This window comes from Dicentrarchus labrax, unplaced genomic scaffold (genome assembly GCF_905237075.1).
Source record: "Dicentrarchus labrax unplaced genomic scaffold, dlabrax2021, whole genome shotgun sequence".
Taxonomy (NCBI): domain Eukaryota; kingdom Metazoa; phylum Chordata; class Actinopteri; family Moronidae; genus Dicentrarchus; species Dicentrarchus labrax.
In genome coordinates, this window is record NW_026136709.1 from 14,372,333 (window position 1) to 14,396,353 (window position 24,021).

Genomic DNA, 24,021 nt, shown 5'->3' on the forward strand with positions numbered 1-24,021 from the left:
AGTTTCTGGTGTCAAATACTTTTTAATTTTATTCCATACAGTGCAAAAAAAAATAAAATGTCAGCAGGCTACAGACTGTTTACAGTTTCACAATCTCAATCAGATTAAAATCACTGAAACACACATATATAAAAATGTCTTCAATCAAAAAAAGATTGTCCAAGATGAAGTTAGTTCCAATCGGTTAAATAATTAGAGCTGCTACAGCGTAGTGTAAAATAAAACAAACACATTCAGCAGATTTTTTCCAGGTTGGACTCTTAAACAAGCACAGATTTCTGTTAAAGGTCCAGTGTGTAACATTTAGGAGGCTCTAATGGCAGAAATGGAATATAATATTCAAAGGTGTGTTTTCATTTGTGTATAATCAACTGAAAATATGAATGTTGTGTTTTTGTTACCCTAGAATGAGCTGTGTTTATTTGAGTCCGCCACTAAATCCTACACACTGTTCCTTTAACAAGCAGAGACTGGAAGGGGTTTTACATCTTGTTCAGACGCAAGGTATTTAGACGGACCCCCAGAATGGTGGACCCTGAAGCATATTTGATCTCTCTGAGGATCCCAGTCCACTTCTTCTCTGTCTCATCAAACCTGAGGAGATTAACAGACTTTGGTCATGAAAGGTAAAACTTGCTGTAAAAGAATAGCAATCAACAGTGCAGCTGGGCGTAATAATATACAATTTTGTTGGCTAAATTAACATTACAGAGCAAATGGTTAGTATGATTTCTGCCTGAAAATAACATGACACCATTGTGGATGATTAATGAAAAGAAACTGTCTTGTTATTATGACCCACCTCCAGATGTCGTTCATCTCTTTGGGAACGATCTCTTCACTGTCCTCCAAAGGCATCATGGCAAAACCTCCTACAGCGTACAGCGTATCGGCCAAAGACACCAGGTTCAGAGAGCTACGCTCCTGGGGAAACGCTACAAAGTCTGACCACCTGAAAAATGTAAACACACACACTTCAGTAAGGTGTAATACACTTCTAGAGGTGGTTTAATTTTAATCTAAAATTACTGTTTTAAATAAGATTATTGTCACTTTGATGTTTCCCCTGAAGAAACAAATGCTTATGAATTAATTTAATAATCTAAAATTGTGAAGAACAACAAGTAAACTACAGTTTAATTCACTGAAAAAGATTGGAAAATGCAATACCCTGGTCAATAAACAATATTTCCTCAGTGTGATTTCTTCTACTGCATAAAAAACAACCCAAAAAAATCCCATTTGTAATTGTAATTTTATGGTCCCCTGGTGACTTCATGCCCCAAGCAGCCACTTATTTTGCACATGCCTCGGGCCAGAAACTGTACGTGTCACCCACATTCACGTTTGTCAGCCTTATTCGCTGATTTCAAGGAACTCACTTGTTGGTGGCGATGTCGTACACCTCCACAGAGTCTGTCAGCCCAGTGTCGGTGACTCCTCCTGCCACATATATTTTGTCCTTATGAACAGTGGCTCCTAATAAAGTGCGTGCTGTCTTTAGGGGTGCAAGCTCCTTCCATTCAAATCTCTTGACGTCAAATGCGCACATCTTCCTCAGACAGCTCCTTTACACAAGAGACACACATAAACTAATAAGGGTCAAAAGGTCAACGTTGCCACAGATGGGTTTTAAATGATTGACACACTTGATACTCACTTGTCGTCTCCCTTTCCTCCAATCACATAAACAACATCATTGTGGGATATGGTTGCATGTCCATATACTGGATAAGGAATTGGCTCTGATTCACCCCATTTAAAAGATCTGTGAATGAGAAACCACAGGGAATTAATTAGGATTCAGTCCTGAGAGCAGCAGTCCATTTAGTAATTTACATTCATTTTAACTTGTACTCACTGTCTGTCGTAGATTAAAACAGAGTCCAGTGTGCACTCCTCTTCCTTCAGCTCCCTCCCTCCCAACACAAAGATGGCGTTCTCAGCCTCTGCCAGCCCAAACAGGAAGCGGGGGGACGGGAGGGGAGGCATCCCCAGCCAATCGGCACTGACTGGGTCATACTGAGGTCACGGGAGTCAAACATTAGTGAATGGGTCGCATTTATGTCAAATTAAGTATCTATACTGTATGTAACGTGCACATGCAGACAGACACAAACACATCCAGTTCTTCACTTTTGTATTTCACCTTATTTAACTACAAGTATTAATAAAATGTATTTTTACAGACTATCAGGTACATAGGCTACATATAGTCTGTTTCAGCTTGTTCCAGCTCTTCATTGAAGCTATTTTACATTACAGTGAAATAATTAAACCCCAAACACAAAATATTAATCATTTTATACACATTTTTCCAAAATTCACCCCAAATGTAGAAGAATGTAAAATAAAGTTTTGTGCATTTAAACACAATTTGGCTGCTTAGCATCAATTTTGAGTAAAATACTGGTGGGTAGGTTTTAAAAGTTGTGACATAACACAAATAATGAGTGTCTTTCAGTAGAAACGATGAAGGTAAAACAAATATTTATTACTTGTTTAATCTTTGGCAGAAGTGCTGCAGGATTTCAAAGACTCAAGTATATAAGCAACAGACTTGAAATCAGTTTTTTTTTTTATCTATAGCTTTGCCTACCTGTAGGAAATAAGAGCACAGTGGGTCTTCTTTGTTCTGTTCATCAAAGAATAATCCTCCAGCCACAAAGATCTGGTTCTCCTTGGTGACCAGGCTGACGTGGTTCTTAGGAACCTGTGTGGAAAGTGATGCTACAAAGCAGTCGTTCCCTGCCGGATCGTAAGCCACAGCACCTGTGTCGTTCACCATCAGTATCAAGTTCCTGCTAAACATGCCAAACCGCAGGATGTCATTCAGGATTCCTGGAAGAAGACCTTCGTCTTCCTCTTCCTCCTCATTCTCCCCATCTTTCTCTGCTCCACCGTCCTCCTTCTTGCTTTTGCTTTTTTTAACCTCCGGCATTTTCCCAGCCTGAGCATCCCTCACCAGCTGGATTTTCTGCTGCAACTCAGGATTTGAAGAGATCAGTTTGTGTTTCTCCACTTTCTCCTTCAGGTAGTCCTCGCTGACCAGACGCAAACGAACACAATCCAGCAAACCTGGCAGCTCTTTCTCTCTGCTCTCAGTGTCCCGGGACACCCAGTTCATCAAAGCCTCAAACACTGCCTCCTCTGTCTCTACGTTCAACTTGTCGTTTGATAAAATGGCTGCCAGCTCACTGGGGAGCAGCTGGAGGAAGTCCTCATCTCTGGAGATGAGCTGGAAGCGCTCGCAGGCGTAGTTTCGAGCTGAGACAGCCAACCTGGGACAGTCCAGCATCAGGCCGAGCCTGAAGATAGCCAGGCAGTTGCTGAGGCTCAGGCGCTTTTGTAGGAAAGACACACAAACAGTGAAAATTGAAGGGATCTGGTATATATTAGCCACTGCGAAGATGTCCTGGACGTTCTGCTCTGTCACATTGATTTTGGAGGTGTACAGGTACTTGAGGATCAGCCCCATAACACCCGGCTCGACATCCTCCAAGACAATCTCTCTCTTTTTGCTCTCGTCCAGGTCGGACAGAAAGATGGAGCGGAAGTACGAGCTGCAGGCACACAAGACCAACCGGTGACAGGGGAACTCCTTGTCTTTGATCTTCAGCACACAGTCCACCAGCTTGTCATTCTCCAGCAGTTCGTACAGGCCGTCCTGGAGCAACGTCTGCTGGTACATCCTGGATTCGTCCATGGGGTTTATTGGTAGAGCCATCGTTCCTGGCCGGGGGGGAGTTTGAAGAGCCTTTCAGGGGCTTCAAGTCAAACAAGTGGATCTTCTTTATAGCAGAGCAGTTCTAGTTTCTAGCCTGGAAAGAGGATTCAGAGGCACAGTCAGTCTGGTATTAGCCCACACCAGCTGAACCCCAGGACGGCCTACTTCCTCAGCTGTCCTGACCCTTCAACTAAGCTCCAACTGGCAGGTTATTTATAGGCCGGGTGCTCGGTGTGGAGCGATGGGCTTCATTCTGGAACATGAAATGCAATATCCACACTTCAAACCCCACCCCTACCCACTCCCCAGAAACATTCACCCACTCTCAGACAGCTGAACCATTGCCTCATGGGAAATATGTCCATCCTGAGTCATGGGGGGTTCAGAAGTAGATGGGTTAAGAGGCTGCCCCGTCGGGTGTAACTGAGTCATTATAGCAACTGTGTCACTTTGTCTATTCCTACATTTACGTAATATTGTTATGGCATCAATGTATAGTATATTATACATATTATATTGTAGTTATATACATATTTTAACTTTATTATGACTAATTATATTATGGTTGACTCTTAGTCTAAACTGCCACATAAAAGCAGTAACAAGATCAGCTTGTTATAATCTCAGCCAAAACTCAGGGACTTAATGTAAAATGCTGAAACTCATTCACACCATTATTTCTAGCAGGGTTGACTCTAAAACACCATCAAAAAGCTTTAGCTCATTTAAAATGCAGTTCATAAAAAGCACAACTCCCACATTTTGTAATAGCCACCATAATATGTAATAATTTATTACAAAATGTGGCAGATTGTTATAAATGTAAAATGTTATTGCATAATGAAGTGAAAATGTATTACATTTTGTCTAGTTACTACATAATGTGGTGTTATTACATATTTAAAAAATGCTATTATTACATTAATGAACCCTTAAAAGCTAAAAGGTTTCAGTAGACCAGTGTGGAGCTCTTCAAACCAAATGAATTTAGATGAAAACGTTGTTATATATTTTATATACTAATGTCCTTCATACAGTATTCAAACTATTTTTATCTCCAGGTAGTGATTCACCACAGGTGTGACCAGAGCTGTTCCACAGGACAGTATTAAAAGATTTTCCAGTGTGGAGGCATCAAGTATGAATTGCGCTGCTAGCTGCTGAAGTAACGCGACAGAAATACCTCACAACTCTGATGACAGGACGCAACACTGACTCACAGACTGTAAAAAGAGCCCTTCTCTCATTCATATTCAGACAATTCATTCAGAAAGGAAACATAAACCATAAAGACACAAAACACGACGCTTTGAACAAATCTTTGCTGTTTATTTTCTGTATTAATGACAAAGTTTGACAAAAAGGAAATATAGTTTGACATCTCCTACAGTGTTCAGTGGCTACTGGACAGTCTACAGGTGTACTGGACATTATACTGTATTTTTGAGTAAATGTCTTTTATGAAACTCTACTTTTTCCTTTTTAGGTATAAAGACAGTTAAATGGTGGTTAACTTATTTACAGTTAATGCTGTTTTCTACATCAGCACAATTTGTGTAATAAAATCTGGCCTGGTGATAATCCTGTTGGCTGTCCTTCACTATTAACTTCAAATATCTACTCGGCTTTTTCCTTGCTGGGATCTGCGACTGGCTGAGCAGCAGCGGCGGCGGGTGCAGCTGCAGCGCCGGTCGGGCTGGTGGCGGCGTTTGGAGGGGGAGCAGGAGCAGGAGGAGGAAGAGGATCTGGATCGTCAATAAGGGCCTGCCTCCTCTCTCTCTCCTTAATCACTTGAATCAGGCAGTAGGTCACGAACATGACGATGATGGTGGTTATAGGGAAGCCTGGGCGGGTAAAAAAAACGTAATTGTTAATAAAGTAGACCGTCAAAACATGAAACCCTCCTCAAAACCCCAAAAAATCACCTTTGAAAAGCAGCCGTTTGGCGACCAACTTGGAGAAGTCCAAACTGTTCAAGGCCAGGATGTTGTACAACACGATGCACCAGAAGTTGAAAGTATTAAAGATGGCTCTGATCCGGCGGGACATTGCTTCTGACATTGCCATCTGTGAATAAAACATTATTAATATACACTGAAAAAGCAGTGAAATGTGAAGGCAACCTCCACTCACAAACCTCAAAAGAAGCGAAAGGCTCCATGGAGAAGAACTTGGCGGTCCACAGCTCAAAGTTGAGGCCAAAACAGTTGAAGAAAGCCCAGATCAGCACCACCTCGCAGGGTCCCAGCCAGATGATGGTGACGCCGAAGGTGCACAGCGTCGCCACCAGCTCCTCCACCACATTCTCGTGTTTCCCACCCAGGTAATCATACACATACCTGTGGATAATGAGGCAGCATCAGAACCACTACGTTTGTCAAGATTAATAAGACTTTAATTGACTTTATTGATCTTTCTGAGACACTCACTTGCACAGCCACTCGTTTATCCCTCTGTCAAAATGGCTATGAGAGGAGGAAAAAACAGGTTTAGTATTACAGATTTGTGCGCTGAGTGTAATGAGCCAAATGGGATCAAGCTGTGTAAACTCAACTCACGTTTCAGCAAACACGTAGAGCATAGTGATGCATTTTGGGGGCTTGGGAGGGTCCAGATGATCCAGTCTGGACACTGTGTTGATGACTCCAAACATGACAGCTGCTTTCACCCAGTCATACACCAGGTTAAAGTAAGCTAACCCCACTGGAAACAATGCAGCAACATTAGTTATGCAGTCAATATATTGTCATTTTAATTAATTTAACATACAGTATAACAACAACTGGAATAAATCTAGGTATTTCAGGGAGGTGGGTGCAGACCTAGAGCCCAGTCCGAGAGGTGCTTCAGCAGCTTCATGTCAGAGGGGATGCTGAGGATGTACATGAAATGGAAGAGGACGTCCACTACGAGGATGACTCCCAGGTGAATCAGGCCCTGCACACTGATATTCCACATCTCCCGCTCCTTCCTGGTCAGGTCTGACTTGTTGGCCTGCAGAGGGCAGCAGACACACGTCACAAAACCAGAGACGTCCACATTTCAATGCTACAGCTCACAGAGAGCGCTCTGATTTTGTTGTTGATGCAGAAATGAATGTTTGTAATCAGCACCGGTGTTTTCAGGCTACCGAGTCTTTACATGAACACAGCAGTAAGCATTTTTCCATGAATATATTCTCATATTCTTCCTCACAGTAATGCATTTAGTCAGGTACAGGTATATATATTTGAAGTACTTGTACTTAACTCTTTTATGCCTTATATTCATTATTTTGTAATATTTAAGAAAACATCTGGATTACAATGCTAGTAGCCTTTTTTTAGTTGATTTGAGTATTTGTTAATGCTTTTGTTTTGAAGGTTAATCTACATATATGGGCAGTCTGGTATAGGACAGGCAGGCACTGAGGAGGGTTTATGGTTTTTATCATCAGAGAGACTGCAGACGTCGTTGTTCTTTGTTTGCTAAAAATGTAAAATAAACCACACAACGCACATATGTTTGCCTGTACAACGGATATATTTTTACCTGTGTTCTTTAGATGCCTCAGTGGCTGTTTGACTTTGATTTTCTGAGTTTGTTTTAGTTTGGGACAAATTGCCAATACAAATAAGATGTTTTAATTAAACTAGCCAACAGTATATAGAGGCATCAGTCGATTAGTCAATTGACAGAAAATTATTTGTATTATTATTGTAGTATTGTTTAGATGAGTATTTAAGTAATTTTTCATAGAACAATATTTAATGAAATGTGAGGATTAGCTGCTTGTGCTTTAAATTATTTCAATAATTTTGATATATTTATATATAATATATATTATAAGGTAACAAACCAAAAAGGTTAGCAACCACTGCTCTGTGAATATATAATATAATACAATATGAACACCCTCTAGGCACTAAATTAACAAGGTTCAACAATGACTGAGTTGCTGGATTAAGACCAGGAATAAAAACCTAATTCAACTTACTTGAACATAAAACTTATCAAAGGTCATGATGGGCCCAAAATAGAAGAAGGGGAGGTAGAAGTTGTACTTGAGCAGCTCCAGGATGTTGTAGTTTCCATCTTTCCTCTCGCAGTTCTCCAGAGCAAAGCTCATACAGCGCATTATAGTGAAGCCACAACCTCCATAGAAGAGAATATGACGCAGCTCAAAGTCCCCCTCCACAAAACCCGCCTACACAGGGTAGAAACCGGGAAAGTAAAGCATGAAAGAAGAAAAAAAAGGAAACAATTCAAATTCAAATTCAAATTCACAATTGTTGTCAGTTTACCTGCCAGGAGACGAAGGGTTCACACTTGAATGAAGCGAGGGTGCAAAGACCAGTGACAAAGCAAAGCCAGCGGATTTTCACTAAGGAGATGCTGTAGAGCAGGATGCAGTGGGACAGGATGAGGGTGACGTAGGTCCAACCCATACTGGTCCACACAGCCAGCAGCCCGTACACCAGGTACACCAGAGACCTGTACTGTGGGAGGGAAATTAAGTGTCACCACATGAACGATAACGCAGTAAGGCAGTGGTAGAATGTAACTGAGTACATCTACTCAAGTACTAATGTAAGGTGCTTGAACTTGACTTTTATTTCCATTTTAAGCCACTTTATAGGGAAATACCCTGACAGCTGTAGTGATTAGTTACTTTATGATCAGATGAACTACCCAACAGTATTTATAGTTTCTAAATTAACTCTACCTTAACAACTTGATGCTGCGATAATCAAAATCTGAAAGTCAGACAGTGATGAATCAGGAATAAAATTCAAATAACAATAATTTAATATATAATATGAAATAAATGTAAATGTATTTTCCACAGTTCAGTTAATTTGCAATATGTTTTATCTGTTTCGTAGTTGGTATTTATCTTTTTATTCTACCTCACTTCTATATGATTTTAATTGTTTGATTTTATTTTGCCTCATTGCCATTAAATCCTGGTACCAACCATGTGAAGCACTTTGTAAGATTGTATTGGAAAGTGCTGCATAAATAGAGTTTATTATTATTATTATAAATGTAGCACTTTAAACAGGGTACTCATGCAAAAAAGGCTGCTAATACTTACTATAGATATTGTATGAGCATTGTTGGGAGGAACAAGAATTACACTGCCAACAACATCTTCACTTTCATCTTAAATGCATGACTTTTACTTTTTTTTATTGTGTAATAAGACATTCATAACTACTTTTACTCAAACCTACTATAAGAAGTTCTGAACTAGTTATAAAACAGTCTCAGTGTAATACTGATGCCTTTATATGACCCACATAAAGACACCACACCATCAGCAAGGAGATATTTCTATATAGTTATTCTTAATGCCTGCAACATGGTCAGATTCTCCTTGAAATCAATCAAATGAGGCGGAGAAAACATTACCTTTGTCCACAGGGGGGCGCCAGAATCAACAGAAACTCAAAGTTCCTTGTAGGTGTATTTCTTCAACCACGGCAGTAAGGCCACATTTTAAAAGCTAAATTAAAATTACAATTAAAATGTTGATATTTTAAGTCAATCAAGTAATGTAGCTTGTGTCTGGCTTTAGTAAGTAAGTTGTAAATATAAATTCCTCCACAATGTTGCAGATAATAACATCTGATTGCAGTCAATTGATGACTGAGAAACACTTTTTTACTCCGTCAAACTGCTGCATTTTCACACAGTGCACACAAAGTGACGATCTACACTTAATCAGCACGAGAAACTCAGCTGACACACAACATTTGGTTCAGTGTTGTTAACCAAACCAAACTGACACAAGTGATCTTTCTAAATATAGAGCTACATTTCTATTTCTCTACTTCATTCTTCATCCCTCCATCTGACTCTCTTTTTTCCTTCCACCTGGTCCCATTCGTCATCTGCTGTTTAGCTAATGATATAAAAAGCGACTGTTGTAAAAATAAATTGTGACAAAGAGGATTCGTAATAACAACACAGTGAGATGAACCCGATTGCTTCTTCCACTTCATTTCACAGTGGCTCAATGTTTTTGCTCAGATCATTAAACCTGAGTGCTTAATTACATCCTTGACTATGTTCGTCTTCCTGCAACAGCTCTATCAGTAAATCAATGAGTCAGTCGGTAGAAGCACCTGTGGAGCCAGCATGGAGCAGATCTTAGCGAACAGCACATGACCGGAGAGAGCAAACAGGATGTGCTCTCTGAAGGTCGAAAACCACATCATCCACTCGAAATCGGCCGTATCCTGTGGATCAATGAGCGGAAAATAAAACAAATTAGGAACAGTTTCACATTAATGACAAACGTCTTGAAAAACTATGTACGTCCTCTCACCATTTTCCTCCCAAAGTAGTACCATCCTGGCTTCACGCTGGTTTTGAACGTCTTTCTGTTTGCACTCGCTGGAAAAAGATGAGAAATAAATAATTACATTTGATGAAAAACTGAATCACAACCAGAAACAAAACTTAGCATACATCTCCATCTCATGATATAATATTTTATTTTCCTTTATTAAATTTTTTTTGTCCTTGAATGCAGATGTGAAACTCTTGTTCCAAGTGACAGTGAAGAGCCAACACAGGACCCTTTTTCTTCCTGTGCTCTGTGATATTAATAGTGACACCTGATCTCCTCTGCATGGTCTGCATAGCTCCAACACTTCACCCTCACACCGCGACACTGGCCCAAAATGTATACTGCACATTGTGTTGTCTGTATGTGTCTGAAGTTATAACTTGTGCCTTAATGTGATGATTTCTTTAAAAATATAAGATTTGAGAAGTTCATGCATGTTTTTGTGTTTGCAAATCTGCACATTTGTGTGTCACTGTGTCCCAGTTGTCACATTATCACCCAGTACAACAGTGTGTCTCACTGATGTGTTCTAAATGGTTTTTGGACAACAATGGAGCTCTGTGGCTCTCTGAGTAATAAGGATCGAGAAACACTTGTTAGGAGGATCAGTTCATGTTTGGTTTTGTCATGGCATTTATTGAAAATAAAAAATATAGAAAATATCACCAGATGTATCATTTAAAGGTCCAGTGTGTAACATTTAGGCAGGGATTGAATATAACACTCATAGGTGTGTTTTCATTAGTTTATAATCACCTGAATATAGAAATCATGTTTTCGTTACCTTAGAATTAGCTGTTTTTATCTACAGTTGCCTTCAGTGGAGGCCACCATGTTGAACCGCCATGTTTCTACGGTAGCTCAGACAAACCAAACGCTGACTCTAGATAGGGCCTTTTACATTCTTTGCAAGTTTCTCCTACACATTTCACAGCCCATTCTCATTCTCGGGTTGTCAATACAGATGACAGTTAGTTGCAATCTTAAACTTAATCGCTAGATGACACAGAATCATACACACTGGTCCTTTAATTGAATTTATTGAGCACTTTTATGCAAGCAGTTTTCAAGACAGGGGATGAATCTCTGCCAAACCTGTTTACATGTGCTATTAGCAGGAAACTGACTGTATGTGTGTTTGTTTGTGTGTGTGTGTGTGTGTGTGTGTGTGTGTGTGTGTGTGTGTGTGTGTGTTGTGTGTGCTTCCTCATACTCACAACTGGACACCTCAAAGATCCAGCTGGAAGCCCAGAACATGGCCAGGCACAGCACCGTGTTGTAGAAATAGATCTCATATTTGGGAAGAGCAGCTTTGATCCCCATCGTGACTCTGACAAGAGGAGCACTGGAGGCTCCTGAACACAACAACAACAAACCACTTTATCAGTACGACTAAAACAGGTTTAACTTCTGAAATGACAACTTGTGGCCTTACAGCATGCCGAGGCTTCCTTTTGCACACCCAAAAAGCAAACACATCCTGATGGTTTGCACAGTGATCATCAGTGACCTCCTCACTCTCTTATTATTAACACACTGTACAGACCCTGAACCAGCAGCTGTAAGCGTAAAACTAAAAAGGAAAGTGCAACAATGCAACTTGAATGTTTGTATGAGAGACATCTATTCCAACTGTAACTAAAAATACACGTCTCAGCTTGTCAATCATTCTTGATTTAGGTCACTGTCACGTGTGAGGTACTGTACTTGCCCTGACATTTTATTAGAGGTGGAAAGTAACAAAAGATACTTCATGTGGTTTTTATATATTCAAGTATAAATATATTCTGTGACACTTTCAGTCCAGTTTACTTCTGAGGGAGCTTTAGCATTTTCTCTACTTTCTCTGATGGCCATAATGAGGTCAGTAAATTATGACCGTAAACTGCATGTGAAGTGATTAGAACTTGTCCTAATGGTGGAAGACCTATTCAGATCCTTTACTTGAGAAAAAGTTGCAAAACCACAATGTAAATATTTTAAATAACTCTTTAAAAGTAAAAGAACTCCACTCAAAATTTGACTTAAGTAAAACTATAGGAGTATTAGCAACAAAATAAAAGTATTCATTATGAAGAATGGCCCCTGTATGTCAATCTTATATTGTTGGATAATTGTATTGATGCAATAGCATGTAAGCAGTACTTTAATATTGTAGTTGGTCAAAGTTGAGCTAATTTCATCTGCTTCATACACTGGTGGGTTGTTTAATTCATCACTTCTTGTTGTATTTTGTTTGCAAAAGTAATAAGTAAAGACATTAAGGTACAAAGTATAATATTTTCCTGTGAAATGTAGTAGAAGTGAAAAGATTTAAGTACTGAAGGAAAGTACAGCACAGTATTTGAGTAAATGTAACTTTCTACCACTGTCTTGTATTAGACCAACATTATTACACAACTTTAACTTGAACAGTATTTTTTACAAACATTTCAGAGCTTAGAGCTCACTGCCAACACTTCTATTATTAATATAAATGATATCTTAATACAGTAAAGGTGTGTTATGATTGGGGCATTATATCAAAATACTAATATCTACTTGAATAAAAGTTGCAATACGTAAAGGTAAGATACTCCTGTATTCAAATGTTTACTTAAGTAGAAATAAAACACCATTTCCATGAGACAGGGTTGATTTAGCAGTAAAATCTTGTTAAAGCATCAAAGTAAAAGTACTTCTGCCTCCTTTCAGAGTTATTTGATGATGTTTGACGTTTGATTCTATGTAAAACAAAAGAAAACAAACTTACTAATATCTATCAAATACATGTAAAAAAGAAGAATATCTCCACTGTGATAGGTTTATGTAGTGGAGTAGAAGAATAAAGTAGCATCAAATGGAGTAAATGCACTCAGGTAAAGGATTTCTTCTACTTTATCTATCTCATGCTATATAACACAGCTGCCTGCTTTATCTTGGTGTTTCTTCTGTAACACAAGAAGCTGAATCATGTGATCCTCTTGTCTCTAATGATTGTGTTAAAGTGGGGATTTTATTTTTATCTTTCCTGACTTGTGATTATCAAGTAAAAAAGGATCAGTGGAGGGCAAATGGGCAAGTTTCCACTGATGAGACGTGAACACACCAACAAAAGTACAGCTGCATGCTATTTTTAACCAAACAACTTCTCTCCAGTTATTCATCAGTCAAAATGTCGCTGTATTGATTTGTAATCCGGAAATCAAATCAAAATTGTCTTTCAGGTTTCCACAGCAACCGAACTTTTATTTATTTATTTTAGCTGTATTACCCTCCCTGTTGTCTCTGCACAATGTGAGTGAGATGCCTGCTGTGTAAATGCCACACGGTCATGCACTTCAGTTGTCCTCCAGCAGCACCTGTTCTGATACTGACCTTGAACGCAGCAGTTGCCGACCCGAAGAAAGTTGCTTTAAAAACGCAACAAAAAAATACAAATTTAAAAAAGTTGAAAGCGCAGATTAAAACTTCATATTACAAAAGAAAAACAGGTGAGAAAATGTAAACTTTACATGTGTTCCGCATCTGCACAGCGCAGGGTGGGCTGCGGGTCCCTCTGACTCCCTGACAGGGAGCTGCCGCCGGGTAAAGGTGACATGATGTATTTATACTTTGACCACTGACACAGAGGGGGCGGAACAGGAGGACTGCTAACAGACTATAAGCCTCACAACGTGAGGAGTCACAGTTATCTTTTGCATGTTTCAACTTACTCTACCATCCACTTCCGACGCAGCAGAGGGTAAACCTGATCTAAAGCCACTTCCTGTAGCTATGACGGTTTATTATGTGCAGAGAAGAGTCTGTCTTCAGTGGGATAAATATCATTTAACATCAAATTTATTAAAAAAGAGCATGCATTGACCGTGAAAAAGTAAAATTAATTTGCTTATGTCTGCATTGTCCTACATAATAAATGTCCTGTGATAATAACTAAATTGTCAAATTAAAACACCTCCTGTCTCTTTTCTCTTGTTGCTATTTTCCATATTCCCGGTTGCCAGGTCTGTTTTGAGAGGGTCTAAGCCTGTTGCAATTTTGAGCCACAGCCAAACATCCATGCCTCTCGCATTCTACAATGAACTGTGAGACAACATGCAGTGCCGTCTAGTGACAGCAACACAAAATACAATGCAGTCAGATACAGTAGCACAAGGAAACAACTGTAGTGTGAGTGGTTTATTTTGAAAGGTTAACTGAGGTATACAGTATTAAAACACAGAATGAAACACAAGTCCATACCTGGTTGTATCTATGTTTTCTGCTTTCACAGTATCAGCACTACACATCTGTTGGGACTTGTTAAGAGACTTGCTCAGGTGAAAGTTATAGGCCATAGAGGACTGTGTCCAGCTTGTTTGTGATTGGTTGAGCTTTCCTTCACCTTCAAATCCTCCATCATACCATCATAAACAAAACCCACTTACAGACACTATTTTTTTCTGTGTATAAAAATACAAAATTTATAAGGATTTGTTGTAAAAAAAAAAAAAAATGGTGAAATCTTTATTTGGTCCCTGTGCATAGAGTAGAGGAGTCCCAGGTTGTTTACTCCTTCTTGCTGGTCTCTTGTCCTTCAAAGATGGGGTACTTGCTCTCCACCTCAGCCCACATCAAAGTGCCGTTAGCCAGATCTCGAACCATCCCTGGCAACTCGGTGACCTGCAATATTATTTTAGATATTAGAACATACAAATCAGCCAGTGCATGATACTGTACTTAAGCCTTTGTTCATTAAAGCAGTTGTTGGATTCTTCTACCTCGGCCCTGATCTGCCTCATTGAGTCGCGGTCTCTCAGAGTGGCCGTGTGAGGCGCCTTGTTGGCCGTGTCGAAGTCGATGGTGATGCCGAACGCCACTCCGATCTCGTCTGACCGGGCGTAACGCCTCCCGATGGATCCTGAAGAGTCGTCCACTTTGTGAGAGACACCATATTTAGTCATCGCCTCGGCTTAAAGGAGAAAGAAGAAAACTAAAATTAGTGATCAGTTTGAAAATAGCAAAAAATACATTTCATATAAATATAGAAACATTGAAAGAAATAGTTTGACTTTTTAGGATAATGCCCATATTTACTTTTCTTGTTATGAGAATACTGTAATTAAATATAATGAAGCTACATACTGCACCCAGTATGCTTAGCTTAGCATAAAAACTGAAGAAGTTACCGTTCCCAACGAAGAAATAGTACATAACTCCTGGTAACAGTGTTTCATTTTTACACAGATTATATACCGTGTTCATTAGTTAACTTCAGAGGTGCTGGTTGGCAGAGTTTGTTACGTTTGGACAGAGTCAGGCAGACTGTTTCTCCCTGTTTCCAGTCTTTATGCTAAGCTAACAGAATTTGTCTGGTTTCCTTTGTCTTATATTTGTAAGTTTATCGGTATTTTCCATGCTAGTGTCCCAGCTTTATGCTAAGCTATGCTAAATCCAAGATGGCCCCAGCTTCACAGACAGAAATGAGAGTATTTAACCAAAATGTCAAACTATTTTTTTAAATTAAATAATACTGTACTGATATCTGAAAGTTAGCATCCCCACTCACACAGCTGGTGGACAAATGGCATAAACTCCTGGTTTTGGCTCAAAGGAAGGATGGAACATTTGTATGGAGATACAGTGGCAGGGAAGCTGAAATACTGGACAAGAAATAAATCTTTAATTAAAAAAAATTACCAGTGGAACAACAAAAACAGGTATGTGATTCTCACTCAAAATCTCATTCCTTGTTATGAAGCATTCTCACCGTCCTCTGTTCATCGCCCTGTCGGACGTGGAAAGAGTGCTCGAAGATGGAGTACATGATTCGGCCGATGCCAAAAGACGGCTCGATTACATTGGGAACAATCTCCTCCACTGTGGGAAAAGAGAGACGGTTGTTTTCTCACATGAACAACTCTGTTGTACTCTACAGCTCTGAGGCAGGTTTGGTGTCGCCTCTTACCGTGCAACGTTTTCTGGAACCTCTTCACACTGACCATGTCTTTGGTCAGTTTAAATGTCTTGCCAGCTGTCTCGAGGCTGAACTCCCTGCAGACATAAACACAACAATACAACAAAATTAACGCATTTGTAAACCTTTTCTTTGGCATATGAGCGTCATCACTGCGGTCTGAAATTACCCATTTTCACTGAGAAGCTTCTCCTGATCACTGATGTAGCATTCATCGCAGACAGCCAGGTACTCCAGAACCAACTTGGCATCTTTCTTGAAGGCTGTTCCTATGGCTCCCTTGTTGGGCTCAAACTGGACCACATTTACTACTTTGTGTGAAGACGTTAAGGAGTAAAAGCAGTTTGCAAACAAAGGAAACAATCGGGTTCAGTTAAAAAGGGCAGATAGAAAACCCCAAGTCCCCCTCCAGTCAAAAATAAGTGTTTCTTCTTGTTCCTGCAGTTGGATGTTTGAGCTTCACTGTGCACAATGATGTGTGTGCAGAGTCTGACACTACAGGGATGTTTTTTACATTTGTCTGCTGAAAGTGGAAAGGTTCTCTGTGCTCATTATCAGTCTGGATTTAAGGGGCCTACAAGCATAATTTGTGTAATCCTGGTCCAGTATGCAACATATACAAGTGTGATGTAGAAACCTGCAGAAAGCCACCAGTGCACAGACACTGAGAATGGACTTTACAGAGAAGTAGGGGACATCTTCTGTCCAGCATTAAAACTTTGGAGACGAACAAACTTTGCACATTCATATATTCTAGTATTTCTGATAGAGGTGTTTTTTGCATATAAAAACATATTAAGCACACATTATTGTTCCAAGCAGATCAGTCCACTCATTTATATTACATTTAAATACATAAAATACCATGTTCTGAACATTAATGTGAGTCTGATGGGTTACTAACAAAATAATTCTAATTCTTCTCACAGATCTTTATGAATAGGGAAATCATTTTAAAACTCTCCTACTCGGATGACAAGTCCATTCTCAGTTGTCACCTGGTCTTCACATCACACTTGTATATTTGATCCACTTGGTTTCCACCGTTGTTGAAATGTCACAAAATCAGATTTAAGTGTTCACAGAAATTCTTCAGCAGCTGAATGTTAAAAACATCCTTCTAGTGTCAAACGCTGCACATTCATCATTCTGCACAGTGAACTCAAACATCCAAAATACCGGGATAATAAGCAGAACACATTTTTGAGTGAAGGAGGACTTCAAAGATCCAGAAATTAACATTGCTGACTTTGGCGACACCTACTGGTAATATCAGAAAATACACTGTAGAGGACAACACTGCAAACTCCCTGTGTACAATAATAAACCACACTCTGAATGAACTGTAGCATGTTTACATTCTTAGATATAATTTTTGCGGTGTATGCACACAACATACAAACATGGTCATAGATTATTGTAAGTTTTTCTGGGCTGGGAGAATAGAAGGATATGGGTTCTTTCAGGGGTTTTTCAGCCACTAGAGGGACTCTGGTCGCTCTGGAGTGACACGAGAGGTCATAGCAGGCGCGGTCAGCACAGCCCACGATCTCAATCCAACCCTGAGGGAGAAAAACAAGCTTGTCTCGACGAACATAGCTCCAAAGATCTCTATCTATATATGTCAATAAAAGAGAAAAGCATTTACATAGGAGGTTTTGGACTCCGCATCCCAGCAGTCACAGGCGTAGTGAGCCATCTCGTTTTCCATGTGCTGACGGAAGCGCACTTTCCCTTTGGACAACCCCACTTTAGTTAGATAGAGGTAGATTCTTCCAATGAAGTAGCCCAACACTGAGTTGTTGATCACTCCCTGCAATAAAGTTGTTATGATGATAGTCAGACAAATACAGAATAAACCAACAGATCTGAACATGAAAGATAATTTTTGCGACATTTATTCAGTTGTGGAAACAGATACTTAGATCTTTTACTTAAAGCAGCAACAAGCAACTTTCATTTTAAGTTGATTCTGGCTGTAGACTCGTTTCCTAACTTCACTTTAAAGTAATATATAATGTAATTACAACAAATTATCCTGTAAATCTATTTACTATTTATGTTAAATATGTATATCTCTCTATAAAAGCAAGAAATCTCTGTCTGTCTGTCTGTCTGTCTGTCTGAGTCTCAAATATCTCTGCAGATCAGGATCAGACTGACCTGAGAGTTTCAACATGGCTGCTGTGTGGTTTAAGGGTGTGCAACGTCGGCTTTGTTTGGACTACAAAGATACCGTTAATAAATGATTTCATAAATTATTTACGAATTCCGCTAGCATTGTCAACCATAGCCACCATAGCCACATGCGCACCAGAGCCAATCACTGCAGAGCCAATCACTGCAGAGCCAATCACTGCAGAGCCCACCCCTACAACACACCTTAAGAAACATGTTGATATACCTGCAGCGGGTTTTGCCGGCTGTTCGGTCCCGTTCTGTGCATCTAAACTGACTGTTGTGGATTACTGAGACTGAACGAGTTACCGGACCGAGTCTGTTCCGGTCTGAGGAGATCCAGATACACGAGGACAACAAACTGGAATCGGAATCTGTGGATGTTCGTCTGTAGCTAGCTGCTACACCTTCAACCTCATTTGGCCATCCATGAAAAAGCTACTTAACCTCCCACTTTTCTATAGCAATACATACTTCCTACGGGCACTGCACTAGTTTTAAATAATGTTAGTTTCAACAATATTCATTTATTAAAGTTTAATGTGTTTATAGTTTTCTTGTTAGTAAATTAAATAATCTATATATCATTTTGCAGAAAAAATATATTTCTATAGCACACAGTAACTTTATAGAATACAGTATATATGTTTATAATAACATCTTCTATTTCCTGCTATTTGATGTTGCATTAAAGGTTTATAATGTTAAATTACAGTTATAACATTGTAACTATGGCCACATTAGACCAGGCATGTTTTCAGCCGTTACAATAAACACATGCTTGCATTATATAATAAGTAAATAATAATAAAATAATAAGTCAATTAAATCATTCCTACCTGCTCCACAGCATCGCCCAGCCTAATGATTTGTGCTGACTGGCCACTGGTCTGGGCTTTGGAGGAGAACAACAGGATCTCTAGGTCGGCCACGTTGGAGAATTTAGGGTGGACTTTCTCATTCGGATCCACAAAGTGCTCGATCTCAGCCATGGTGAACTCCCTGTAAGCAGGATATGTTTATGTCTCACTGTATAGTCACTGTAATGTGCGGTAGAGGAATTAAGGAGTTTCTGACTACCTCACACGAATGAGTCCAGAGCGAGGAGAGATCTCGTTCCTGAAGGAGTTTCCGATCTGAGCGGCACCAAAGGGAAGTTTTCCCTGGTTAAACTCCAGCAAGCGTTTGAAGTTGAGGAACATTCCCTGAGCCGTTTCAGGCCTCAGATAGCTGTAAGGCACAGTTAGTTAACACATTTTAATACAGACAATCAAAGAGGAAAAGACAAGATGAGATGAAGTGTTTGTATTGATCAGTACCCAGGCGTATTCCCGCCAGGCCCAATAGACGTCTGAAACATCAGGTTAAAGGAGACGGGAGGTGTGAGGTCATTTCCTGTTGAGGGAGACCTGACGTTGTATTTCACAAAGAGATCAGTCAGCTCCTGCTGGGTGTAGTTGTCCATCTGGAGCAAACCATTAAGAGGATTATTTGTCAGTATATTCGACAACTTCCATATATCTTTTGTGTGTGTGTGTGTTTGTGCGTGTGTTTGTGTAGCACCCACCTGAGTGATTACGTCCTCCATCTCAGTCACCTTCTCTGCAGAGCATTTCTCATCAGACATCAGTTTTTTTAAGTGAGCTGTGAGGGAACAAACACTTCATTAAGCAGCTGTTACAGTGACTCAGTCAAAGAAACACATTCTGCTTGACATCCTGACCTTTTTAATCAATCTTAATTATTAATCATGATGTTAGGTTACTATGAGGTCTTGTTTGAAAATCACATGGTCTCAAAAGCTACTTATAGAGACGTCCTGTGGCATCATACAGTTGATAAGTTTCAGGCACAAAATGGAAAATATTTACCAGGTTTCGGCATTAGAGGCAGTAAAGTGTGTAATAAATATAAGGTTCCTATTGTCTTAATGTCTCTCAGGAGGTTAATTTTCATTTGGTATTTTTGTCTTATCAGCCTTTTATCTGTCCTTATCCCACATGCAGGGTGGAGTTTCTTAAAGCACAAACTTAGCTGTAAGTTTGACTTCTCATGCCAGAAAATAAATAAAAAAATAAATGTACAAAGAATTAGTGGTAATCACTCAAAATACTTCTATAGAACAATCCGAGGCTGTAAAATGTCCCTTTTTCACTTTGACTACAATACACTTGACTTGACACTGTTTTACTCTGAATTACAGACAGAAAATGAGATACTGTGTCAGCTGATTTTCAACTGGTTTTTAAGTATTTAGTTTTGTTACTATAAATAAAACATTTATCAAATGTTTTTCACAGATGGACTCCAGATTAAAGAACACCTGAAAAACCAGTTGCTTATGAACTCCTGCCCTGGCCTGAGGATACCTAACCCAGTAAGGCAAGTAAAAACCTGTAGATGATCTTAAACGTTTTTTTTTTTTTTTTTTGTTTTAAGGCTTTCTCTGCAGAGAAGAATTCAAACAGCAATATCTAGTGGCAGGTTGATTATTATGATATATTTTGTCAGCCTGACGTTTCAGAGATTATTGTTATAATTTGAACATTCACATCTCAGCTAGTAATCATCTGCTCTGAGGTCATTCCTCTCTTTAAGGATGAAATCTGACACCTTGAAAGCAAAGCAGGGAAATCATGTTAAGCTCAGGGGAGGCACTGAACTAGGCGGGGCCCGTTTTAATCCTCTGAATGACATAATGGTGGTAGGATAAAGTCACCTTTGAGGAGGTGATCAGCGCGGTAGCATTCTCCCGTCTTGGCATCTTTCACCATGTAGTCAGCGAATTTATCCACGTGCCCCGACGTCCTGAGAAGAGCCAACAGCTTTTAGTGCAAATGTGACGCAAAGTCTTCCATTCTCAGTCAGGAAGACGAGCTGGAATAGAAAATGTTGGACATGTTTTGTTGAGTTTGTTGCAACTTACTTGAGGACAGGCTCGGGGGTCAGCATGGTGCAGTCGATCTCCAGGATCTGCTCCTCCTGGATGAAGTGCTGCCTCCACACCTGCAGGATGTTGTTCTTCAGGGCACAGCCCACAGGACCGAAGTCGTACAGGCCGCTCACACCTGAAACAAACAGTGATCAGTCTGCATGTTTTAATATTTTGAAGTAATATCTTCCTGGAACTGTGCATGCTCTGTGTTTTTTTTTATATTTTACCTCCATATATGGCAAAAGCCTGATCGTAGAAGAATCTCCTCTTTAAGGTATCCTCCATCTTCACTCTGTCCACTGTGTCGTCTTTGGGCTGCAGAGCTAGCTCCTACAAGGGAGGGTGCATAATGGCATGATGGTTTAGACTATTAACCTGCAAACTCAATGAGGAACTGAAAATAACAAAAATGTTCTCTGACAAATAGAAAGTGGAACCGAGGTGTTTCAGAAAAAAGATTAACCAGCAGTTGTGAGACTCTTGACCTTTGCTTCAAGAATCTTCTTCCGGGCTTTCAGCTCTGCAACAGCTCTGCCCAGCTCCGACTCTGTGGCGCCTTTTTCCTTCAGCTGATGCACAAGGTCACCCTGCAGACAAATATCATGTGCTACCTCAGAGAACAACGGATTTCATATTTAAATTTGTTATTTCTGTAAGAATGATTCTAATCTTTAATTGATTCACGTACACGTGGCCTGTATATTTCTAGAAATAAAAACTAATAAAAGGAGACAGCTGTAGTCTTTGTTTTTCTTTTTAATCTATTAATGATCTCATAAAATATGTTTGGAGGTACTTTCACTTTAGTTTTCACACAATAAGATTCTAATTTAACTGAAAAAATAGCAAGAAACCTGCAACAATGGAGCCGAACAAGGTACAGAATCTGTTTTCATTCTCATAGAAATGTCCTGTAAAACCATGTATATTTTTAGAATTCTGCTTAGATGCTAAACATTAAAATCATCTTTTATTTATGAGTGTAAAATTATAACTTAATGATCCAAATACAGAAATCCTTTTGAAGTATTTAACCAACTCTCTAATCAGGACATTTAAAATTCTACAATGTTTTTACCTGTAACCTGTCCGCATATCTCACCTGTTCCCTCACCGCCTCCCTTAAAGGCGCCAGTACTTCTTCCATCTTCGACACGTTTAAAAAAGCTCCTTGCAGCACGATCCTCCTGCAGTCTGCCGTCGATCAGCTCCACACTCATCTGTTTTCACTTTCCTTCAGGCTCTCTTTTAGCTGAGGCAAGTGAAGGGGAGGAGCAGGTTTCTGTGCAGTCTGACTAGTATGTAGTGGTGTCTGAAACCAGGGCTTTCTGTTGCATCATCCAGGAAACTCAGACAAATGGCCTACTCTGCCATAAAAACATGAGCATATACCACCTGCCTAACATTTATTAACAACCCAGATAACATAGATTCCTTACTATTACATGCATCAGCCATGGCAGTATTAACCTGGTGGGTAGAAACCTTGTTGGGACCCTTTTAACCCCTTGTTCCTCCCACTCCTAGTTCTGTACACAACAGCACAACACAAATAGTTTTAGGAAAATGTCAAATGTGACAGAATAAACTGAAAATACAATATTAAAACTAGATATTTTCTACAATGTTAAGTAGCAATGCAAAAGACAATTTAAAGGGTGGAGTCCATAGGGTTGAGACTCCAACCATGAACTGCATTGTGTGGTAGAAGACCTTTGTTCTGTCCCTTTCTACCTCATTTCCTTAGTCAGCCAGTCTTTCCACTGTTCCAATACTCACAAACTGTTCTGGTTGAAATAAATCCCTAATTCACAGGGGTGAGAAGAGAAAAACAGCAGTTTGATGTTATGTTACACTAATTGAGTTAATGTTTCCAGATTAACCAAACAGGCCTAGTATGTATCCGGGGTGTGAAAGGAAACAAGAAGCAGGTCAGTGTTCAATACCTGCAGAACATACAAATCAATAGGCTACAGACCGCTTTGTACAAAAATGATCCAGGACACTTAAGATCAAACTTAATTTCATTTTAATTTAAATCAAAAGTCCCTACAGAACTAATTTTAGCATTTCAAATACATATTTTAAGATATTTGTTGCCACACATCAATCAAATGTGGTTAACAATCAATTCATACTTACACCTCTTATTAATGTAAAGCCTCATTTATCAATCTACAAAATTAACTTGTTAAATAATCCTCATGTCTCATACAAAGACAGTAAAAAATAAAAATCTAGATCATTTAGAAAGAAAAAGGATGTTGATGTTACCAAATGCAACAATATTATATATCATATAATATTAAAAAATAATATAGAGATAAATGACGCAGTATCCCCTTCAGTCCTTTATTTTTATTTTTGAGTTAAAAGTATTTTATGCTGGTGGATTTCAGTCTACATGAGCAACATTTGATCCTCTCATCACAGAAGATGTGTCTGAATGTGTCTGTACCACTGACATTATATATAAGGTCTGTACACAGGTTGCTTGCTGAGCTGTGGGTCGATCAGGTTACAGCTGCTGAGAGTTCAATCCTGAAGGAGCAGCCCGGAGTTCACTGACCAAACCTGCAGAGACAATGGAGAGGACATTTATGGATCCGTTTTTGGCATTTTATTAAGGATTCAATTGCAGCATTTTTTTAAATTTCCCTCCAAAAGTTGCAAATGAGTCGTTAGAATTTGTCAGTAAACTAAGATTGGACCTGGAGGTTTGTGATTAAATAAAGAGAAATAAACTCACTCAAAGTGTACAGTTTCTCTCCTCCACCAAACTACTACAAGCTCATAAAACGTGCGTCATTAAACGTCTTGTGGCCAATCACAGATAAGCATTAAAACACGAAGTACATTAAATTGATAGAAGAGATCCCGCCTAACGGAGGTCAGCAGAAACCACT

At 39.4% G+C, this 24,021-nt stretch overlaps 3 protein-coding genes across 5 annotated transcripts; all 3 read right to left on the reverse strand.

The window, feature by feature from the left end:
• Positions 1-2: 2 nt before the first annotated feature.
• klhl40b (kelch-like family member 40b) lies at positions 3-3,900 on the reverse strand. Its single transcript, XM_051411396.1, has 6 exons — positions 2,600-3,900; positions 1,862-2,022; positions 1,661-1,768; positions 1,383-1,568; positions 803-952; positions 3-594 (listed from the first exon to the last, which is right to left on the reverse strand). Exons 1-6 carry the CDS (start codon positions 3,725-3,727, stop codon positions 483-485), a joined length of 1,845 nt encoding a protein of 614 aa, XP_051267356.1. The 5' UTR covers positions 3,728-3,900; the 3' UTR covers positions 3-482.
• A 1,135-nt stretch (positions 3,901-5,035) lies between these two features.
• Positions 5,036-13,637, reverse strand: hhatlb (hedgehog acyltransferase like, b). Its single transcript, XM_051411218.1, has 13 exons — positions 13,559-13,637; positions 13,422-13,456; positions 11,282-11,419; positions 10,041-10,108; positions 9,838-9,951; positions 8,011-8,205; positions 7,704-7,913; positions 6,550-6,721; positions 6,286-6,430; positions 6,157-6,192; positions 5,865-6,066; positions 5,653-5,794; positions 5,036-5,571 (listed from the first exon to the last, which is right to left on the reverse strand). The coding sequence occupies exons 3-13, from the start codon at positions 11,385-11,387 to the stop codon at positions 5,345-5,347; spliced, it is 1,617 nt and encodes a 538-aa protein (XP_051267178.1). The 5' UTR covers positions 11,388-11,419; positions 13,422-13,456; positions 13,559-13,637; the 3' UTR covers positions 5,036-5,344.
• Positions 13,638-14,210: 573 nt separating this feature from the next.
• Positions 14,211-22,350, reverse strand: LOC127369315 (glycine--tRNA ligase). Of its 3 annotated transcripts, none has more exons than XM_051410560.1 (17): positions 22,218-22,350; positions 21,601-21,722; positions 21,343-21,445; positions 21,107-21,248; positions 20,900-20,988; positions 19,748-19,824; positions 19,500-19,645; positions 19,261-19,410; positions 19,020-19,182; positions 17,651-17,815; positions 17,456-17,564; positions 16,172-16,316; positions 15,994-16,079; positions 15,796-15,905; positions 15,595-15,688; positions 14,807-14,997; positions 14,211-14,708 (listed from the first exon to the last, which is right to left on the reverse strand). In XM_051410560.1, the coding sequence occupies exons 1-17, from the start codon at positions 22,333-22,335 to the stop codon at positions 14,595-14,597; spliced, it is 2,124 nt and encodes a 707-aa protein (XP_051266520.1). In that variant the 5' UTR covers positions 22,336-22,350; the 3' UTR covers positions 14,211-14,594. The 3 variants fall into 3 exon arrangements, with proteins under 3 accessions (XP_051266520.1, XP_051266522.1, XP_051266521.1); XM_051410562.1 differs by having other exon boundaries at positions 21,601-21,702; positions 22,218-22,346; XM_051410561.1 differs by having other exon boundaries at positions 21,601-21,702; positions 22,194-22,344.
• Positions 22,351-24,021: the final 1,671 nt, after the last annotated feature.